Below are 8612 nucleotides of genomic sequence, written 5' to 3' on the forward strand. Positions count from 1 at the left end.
TCAGTGGTTGTTGTTGTTGTTTGCGATCCGGCCTCTGGTTCATGACAACATATAACCCAGTCAGTAACTTCAAATGTTATCAGCCCATCAAATGGCAGTTATTAGTGGTTATCATCCCCATAGGTTGCCTTCAGACTGTCCCTCCTGTACCTCCTAGTAGGTTTAAGGTATGTTCTTATGGCAGATAATATGCAGCTTTGACCTCGATCGCTGATAATATATAGCTTCAAGTGCATCTAAAACCGAAAGCTTTTTGTGTTAGCTTTATTTAAAACCTTTAGTTACAATTCACCTACTACTTGTAATCTGGACATCAAGGATTTACTTCAAATTAATTCCAGATTTAACTGTGACAAGGCTTTAATTTGGTATCTAAAAAGAACTCACTCAAGAGAGGATATGACCTAACCCTAACCCTAACCTTATAATTCTGATAACCCACAGAGCCCGCTAGTAGGTACAGGAGGGACAGTCTGAATGCAACCTATGGGGATGATAACAACTAATAATAATGGTCATTTAATGGGCTGATAACATTCTTTCAAAGCAGGTGACCCAGTGAGCATGCAGGGCGCATTAATGGCTGTTTTAAATAGACAAAGGTTTTGGAAAAGCAAGGCAGTCACTTAACACCAGTTTGATGTTTCAGAGCCCATATGATGCAGAATCATATCTTAAGTGATGCTAAATAGCAATGATCACGGTTTGTATTAACTGCCTTGCATGTTGGTTACATTTCATTTTTAATCTCATAGAAAGATATTATGCATATGTGACAAAACCCTCAGATGAGTTGTAGCTTTGTACCAAAAAGTTTTCTTAACTGACTTTAAAAACTTAAAAAGCTTTCACAGCTACTCTTCTTTATTATTAGTACTACTGGCTGTATCATAGAACTAATTAAAGACAATACTTTAAAGGACTGAAGGCCACCTTTCATGCTGCAGTTTAAAAATATAATCATCTTAGGCTAAGCAACACAAGAGTTGAAGCCATTTTGTTAACATCTTAGAATTATTGTTATATCAACCTCGTTATGAAGTGAGATCTCGCAAAATCATTTCGCTCTCTGAGTGTGTGATGTGGACGAGCAACACCTTTCAGAGGTGGTCCGTTTTCTTTACTCGCTTGTTCCTGTTCTCTTTTGATTGAGGTGTTTTTGATATTAACAGTATCTTTAAAGCAATAGATCCTGAGTAAATGCATCCATGAATCTCAGATAAAGCCAGGTCTTTATACGTAGTGTAGTGGAAAAGAAAATATTGTTTTTCAAGAAATGATCATAGTTTATCAAAGCAGTTCTTGCGTCTGCAGTTTTTCAGTTCACTGTGTCTGCACCTAGCATTAGCCTGTGCAAAATATTAAATTTATTCACTGATAAAGATGTCCCTTTGGTGGAAAAAAGCTGTCCAGAATGGTTAAAGCAGGAAGTTTCCAATCTAAAGAAGCCTGTGTTACATTTTAATTGTAGTATTTTAACTGTGCTGCTACAGCAACACAAACTATATCACACTTTTAGGCTTATTTCCAAGTGACGTGCACATTCACCCTCTGCCTGCTAAGCAGTTGGAGACACAGATATGACACTTAATATCTAGGAAGAGTCCCAACGGATGACTGAGGTCATGAGATTTGTCACCCACTGAACTCCAGAGATGCAACACAGACCTCCTCTTCCTCTTATCTATCCATCTTAATTAAAATAAAATGCTTTGTCTCACTGCAGGAGAATGTCTCATCATGACCTCTTTGAAAAGTGGCAGCTAAAGCTCAAACATTTTCATCCTCACAGTCTTCTGCCTTTTCTGACAATTGTATAAATGTACTTCGTTTTGCCCCAGTGGTGTCGCAAAAGCGCGTGTGATGGCGTACTTTGGTGAAGGGACGGGGCCCATCCACATGGACAACGTGAAGTGCACCGGCGAGGAGCGTTCGCTGGCGGACTGCATCAAACAGACCCCTGGAACACACAACTGCCGCCACAGTGAGGACGCCGGGGTCATCTGTGATTACGGCGCTGCGCAGCACAGCAAGAAAGAGGTCAAAGGTCAGTCAAATAGGCAGGACTGGGTTTAACTTAAACTGATAGTTCAGATATTTAAAAGTGGGATCCTGTGGAAAAATAAAGAACACATATCTCCTCCTTGAAAAAAACTCAGTGTGAACAATGTCATTTACATGTAATCATGAACATTTCTTTAAATATAAATAGCATTAGTTTGACATCACACAGTCATCTACATAAAATGTTATAAATATTTTTGTGCATTAACGGTTGCAACAGATCGCTGAAGCATTTCTACAACAGACGTCAGCACTTCCAGCAGGAATATTTTGTCAGAATAATTGTAGACCCGAATGGATGAAGGCATAAAGGTTGATAAAATAGCAATAATTACTGAAATAATAAAAGGATTGCAGATTCCCAATGCCACTCTGAGGTCCCACATCTCTGAAGCTCTCCCAGTCTGAGGCCCATTATTGTTCATGCACCAAGACTGACCTTTATCTTGTTTTTGTTTGTTTGTTTTATGCAAATTAAAGCAAAAAAACCCTGTTTATTAATGCAATTTCTGTACAAATTTATGTCATACCTATATATTATTTACTTCAAATACAAAATATTATTGCTATTTGTTAGATTCCTAGTGATGTATTAGTTAGGAAATTGAATATATTTACATAATTTATAATATAGAAGTAACATAATTATGTTGTTTAAGCATCAAACATTATTTTGTGCATTCTTTTCTGCACGTAATTAACCGGAGGAGGCCTGAAAGAGGTTGAGCTTCAGAGTGGTGCCTGCTGTCAAATATATGGAATTGATTTTAGATGACAGAAATCCCCTTTAGGCTTGGCCCTGCTTGGATAAGCCATTAGCTTGTCAATATGTCAATAATAAACATATTTCTCCAAGATGAGGTTGTTCAAAGAGCTATTTACAACAGGTAAGATATTCTTTGTTCATAACCTTTCCACATAAGATCTGATCTATCCCTTTAATCTTTCCCTGAAAGCAAACGGAGCGTCTCTGGTTTGCGTGAAGCGTTACAGAATCTTTGACGTGTTTAACAAATACTGTCATTCTGTCTCATGCAGTAAAGATTTCATGAGAATCGTCAGTAGGTGAGATGTTTAGCAGACAGTCTGGGCTTTTTCTGATTGTGTATAAACGGCTCATGTCCAGATGGTAAAATGTTGAACGGTATTATTGCTTCATTCTGTCCGTCACACATCAGAACAGAGTCAAACGATGCTCTCAGTTGCCTGCACATGGGCTTTACTGCCATTTCTCATATGGACATTTTTTCGTTTTAAACCAAAGAAGAGGGTGTTTTGGCTCACCATGCAGACTTTTGCTAGCTCATTCACTTTTACTATGAAACCACGTCTAATTTATTTGAATTTTGTTTAATTGCAGTCCCAGATGTCGCCGTGAACGTTGAATTTCCAACATCATTTCTTTGGACCTGTCTAAATATTTAATAGGTGTAACATCTGAGCTGAATGTATGGAATAACAATCATTACCCTTCCACACGCAGTCTCACACATTACACATCCGATGGTTCCTCTTCTGTCTCTGTCAGATCCTGTCAGCTCAATCTGTGGTCTGCGGCTCGTACACACTCGCCAGCGCCGAATCATAGGAGGAGAAAACTCTCTGAGGTAAGCTGGAGGGGACACATGGAAATAATAAGAGAACAAAGGACGCCCAGCAGAGACAGTGGCCGCATTTCAAGACTTTAAGTTGGAAATGAAAGACGACAAATTTAATGCAAAAGGAAAAAATGTTTCCACTTGTGTGAGCAAGACCTGAGTCCAATATAGGATATATAGAATAATGTTCATATTGAGGTTCTTTATTGTCATTCACATCACATGTGGTACATGAGGTGGAACGAAACTGTGTACTCAAGGACCCAGTTACACCCATAATAGCAAAAATATACAGTATAAAAAGAAACAGTATATAAGGATCTAAGATATATCCTAAACACAAATAATATAAAATAATATGGTATATTAAACAGAAACCTGAACATGAGCTATTGACATGAGCATATTGTGCTAAATACAAATATTTCCCTAATTAAAAAAAAACACATTTGCTAGTTATTATTTAAAATTAATTAAAAATTTATTAAATCGATTCTTTTTTTTGGGACAAATTAATGAAAGTAATCTCAGCTGATTGTTTCTGGTTGTTGAAGGTAGCAGCCCATGTCTGTGACATAATCTTCTTGCATGTTAGCTTTTAAACACCTTTGTCTAAGAATAAAAACAGAGAACGTCTTTGAAAATATGTGCACTTGTTGGTAAATCAGCTTTCTGAAGGCGTGTGACAAACTGTCAATTTTCTTGTTTAAAACATCACATTTAGGGTTTCCAAGGTCTTAAAATAATTAAATTAAACAAAGTCCAATAAATGAGTAAACAGTGTTGAGCTGTACAAATTAACCAGAATAAAGAAAAATAGATTGGTATAAAAATCTGATCTGACAAAGTAATAATCTTGATCAAATTTCCATACAGGTGGACTTGGGTAGCTCGGTGATCAGTGCCGTGGTCTTTTAATCCTGAAGTTGCAGATTCAAGCCCAGATTGCATCAGGAAGGGCATGTGGCGTAAAACATTTGTCAAATCTTTAGTTCGCTCGCTGTGACGTCAGAAGGGAGCAGCTGAAAGGAACTTACTTTTACTTAGATCAGCTTTGTTTGTTAACTGCAGCACTTTGTGACCACTGTGCGCCTTAATCTTTGCATGTTTGTCTAAAAAAAGTGAGTGAAACAAAAAGAGGCAGTTCAGCTCATTTATTGTCCACCATCACAGCAAAAAGGGGGAATAGGAATCCCCCGTCCATCTGTCCATATGTATGCCTGTCTGTACATGTTGTGAGATGATAACTTGAAAAATAAGTGGGTTATCAACTTTCACTTTGGTGTGTGGCTACATCTAGGCATAAGGAAGATTTGTTTTAATAACTGGGTTGCCATGTCAAAATCAAAGATGGCCACCATACATATACCTATATGTAAACTGGCCACCCTGATCATTTCAGGAAACAATGTTTTCTAGTTTTTTTATTGCTTAAAATTGTAGTTTCTTCAAATGACTGGGGTGACCTAAGATTATTCTATGATGGCCGATGCCACCATTGGTCACCCCCTGGCTCCACCACTGCACCAGGTGGTGGATAAAATGTCTCCCTCCACTCTCCAGGATCCGTCACTCCGTTCTGCCTCGGAAAAGAAAATAAAAAAATCCTCCCTCTGTTCTTCTCCACAGTGTAACTCCTACCTCCTGGAACATCTCACACCACACCAAAAACATTAAGGTTTACTTCATTCCCTGTTTAATTCCAGTCCAGAAAAACACTCGTTTCAAAAACTACAAACATTCACTATCCTTCAGTGATGAGGGACATCGGCAAACCACTTGTTGATGAAGTTTTTATTAAACGTGGGACTTCTCCAGTTCAGAGTAAGCTCAAGATTAAACTTCTCGTTGCCTCGTGTAAACTCAGCCTGCCACGCATGTTGTTTCCTGTTCTCCTTCCAAAGAACAAACAAAAAGTCCCATACAGATGTTGCAATAATGACAAACTATTTATGGTTCTATTTGTCTGAATCCTGATGCTCAAACCAGATGTGAAGGTTTTATACCACAAAAAGATTTGTTTCAGTTTTCCTTCGGTTTCGTCTGAGAGCGAGACGGTACAGGTTCTGTGTGTATTTGCGGTTGTTTGTGCAGCTGTATAACACGGTGTGTGTGTCCGTGTGCATGTTTATGCATGTTTATAGGGGTGGCTGGCCATGGCAGGCTGCCATTCGTCTGCGAGGATCTCGAGGAGACGGGAGGTTGGTGTGCGGTGCGACTCTGATCGACTCGTGCTGGGTCCTCACCTCGGCACACTGCTTCAAAAGGTCACCCCCCCACACACACACACATACACATACTTGTTGTATATGAGGCCTGAAGAGTTGTATTTCCTGCTGACAAAAGGCAAAAATGTATCTGTCTGTTAGCAAAATATCTCATCAAACAGTTATTATTTTTAAGGGAAACTTTCAGAAATTAGTCATTTCATGTACATCTGCAAGTGAGTTACTTCTGAAGTAAACCTGATTCAAGATGGCTGCCACAGCCAACTGATACTACTTCTCGGTCAGTTTCCCAAATATTGACCTAAACTTTAGTGAGGCAGTAGCTGATACTGATCCCCAACATATAATGTGAGCCTTAACAGATCGCACATGATCTTCATTTAAAATGTTAACAATAACTCTTTTTCTCTGAGAGTAAACTACCTCATGAACACATTTTAATCAAATGAAGCATTCATGTATCTCCACAACTAATTCCCTTTTATAGTTAATCTAATTTTAGGTGATTGGCACATACAACCCACAATAGAAAACACAAAAATGGCTGCAACTCTGTCAGATTTACAGATTTTCTTAAACTAAAACTTAGTGTAGTTCAAACTAAAACTCATTCACAACAAACTGCTGATTGTGCAAGATCTTCAGTTAAACTTCAGTTGTGTTTGTTGGAGTGAATGTTTGTTAGCAAAATATCTCATGAACCGTTGAATGGATTTTAATTAAACCTTCAGAAAGTAATCATTGGATGTCTATCTACAGCCAATTTAAGATGGCCACCAGAGCTGATTTAGATTAGCCTACACAAAAATAACTACAACTCAGTTTTACAGATATTGAGCTAAATTTCCATGTGGTAGTTGCTGAGAGTCATTTGCAACACATTAAAAGGTGCATGACATTGTTTTTAAGATTTGACTGAACCGTCTTCCTCCAAAGACTTTCTTACCTTTAATTTTTGTTAAATGTGAAAATGGGACATTTCTTGCACCTTCTTTTAGTCATGAGTTAAGGTTGTTCATCTTTCAGCTAAAGCTAAACTCTGCTACACAAGCTGAGTGTGCATATATTCAAGTCTGTCACATTCCTGACAACCCAACAGATGGCAGCAGAAATCTGGGAGGGGGGTGTTTGGGGGTGTATGGTTGCAGATATTGTGCAGGTTGCAGAGAAAAAAAGAGACCATTATTTTCCACTTCTTCTAGTCCGGGGGCCTCTGCACGGCGCCAGCAGCTTGAAATCAGTCACTTAACTCTTTCAGAGAAAGTTGAGGAGACTCCCCCAAACACAAAGTCTGCACTTCATGTTTTATTATAATTTATGGATGTCTTTCATCTTTTTGTCCATTACCAAAATAGCTCATAAACCTCATAAAACATTTATTTTTAAACGTGCAAAAATCAATCATTGGATGTACATCTACAATACAATTTTCAGAGGCTATGTGACTCAAGGTGGCTGCCTTTACTCAACCAAAGAAGTTACTGTATTTTTCAGCCTATAAATCGTGTTTTTTAATTTATTATTATTATTTTTTTTTTGGTGGGGGGGTTGCATAATTTGCATACCCTGTGACTTATACACCGAAGTGACGTATTTATGGATTTTTTCCCATATTTATAAACCATTTTTTGGCTGAGAAATGACCGTTTTCATTCATTCTGACTGAAAATATTGAACGCTACCATTTTCCGCCGCTAAATGGCACTTGAGTGTATGGCATGCTGTTGTGTCATTTAATAGGTAAAAGTGGCTATTAATGACACAATTGGCTTGCCATAGACTGCCGCTTTCATCCAGCTCGTCAGGAGCAACCATCAAATCAGCTTCATTTCGCTGCGTCGCCTCGGCGAAATGAAGCTGATTTGAACATTGAAGCGCATTTATGAAGGAAAAGTTCAACTGAGACACACCTTTCCAATAAAGGTAAGCAAGCAAATAAATGTTTTAGGTGGTTATCTTGTTAAATTTTAAAGAAATGCTCAGCGAGTTTTCCCATGCACGCACCTCTTTCCACGTATTGGCTTTTGAAATACAGCTGATTTGACTGTCAAAGTGCATTTATTAAGGAAAAGTTAGACTGAGACACACATTTACTATAATTTCAAGCAAACAAATAATTGTTTTAAGTGTTAATCTTGTGGGCAGCACGGTGGCGCAACTGGTAGAGCTGCTGCCTTTCAGCGAGCAGGTCCCTGGTTCAAACCCCGGTCCAGGGCCCTTTCTGGGTGGAGTTTGCATGTTCTCTCTGTGCATGCGTGGGTTTTCTCCGGGTGCTCCAGTTTCCTCCCACAGACCAAAAACATGCATGTTAGGCTGATTGGTAACTCTAAATTGTCCCTAGGTGTGAGTGAGAGAGTGAATGGTTGTTTGTCTCGTTTGTCTTTTTGTGTCCCTGTGATGGACTTGTGACCCGTCCAGGGTGTACCCCACCCCTCGCACAGTGATTGCTGGACATGGGCACCAGCGACCCCCGTGACCCAAAATGGAATAAGCGGGTAAAGATAATGGATGTTAATCTTGTTAAATTCTTGTTAAAGTCCTCCTGTGCACGCTCCCACAGCCGCCATTTGGCAGTCAATCAATTTTTTGCACAACACCAACCCACATTTCCTCGTTGTCAGTGGTGACGCGTAACAAATGCAATGCTTCAGTGGTAGCACACAATAGATGCGACATTTATGGTGAAGCGACAAATTTATGGATTTTTCTGGTAGCACACAAT

At 38.9% G+C, this 8612-nt stretch overlaps 1 protein-coding gene across 1 annotated transcript in view; it reads left to right on the top strand.

Moving 5' to 3' along the window:
• Positions 1–8612, top strand: part of prss12 (serine protease 12) — a 39589-nt gene that overhangs the window by 22794 nt on the left and 8183 nt on the right. Inside the window, exons 9-11 of the mRNA XM_037674326.1 lie at positions 1842–2047; positions 3593–3671; positions 5807–5929. Of these exons, the coding sequence (XP_037530254.1) occupies positions 1842–2047; positions 3593–3671; positions 5807–5929 (408 nt within the window). The remainder of the gene's footprint in view (positions 1–1841; positions 2048–3592; positions 3672–5806; positions 5930–8612) is intronic.

The sequence above is a fragment of the Nematolebias whitei genome, chromosome 3 (assembly GCF_014905685.2).
Source record: "Nematolebias whitei isolate Nwh7 chromosome 3, NemWhi1, whole genome shotgun sequence".
NCBI lineage: Eukaryota > Metazoa > Chordata > Actinopteri > Cyprinodontiformes > Rivulidae > Nematolebias > Nematolebias whitei.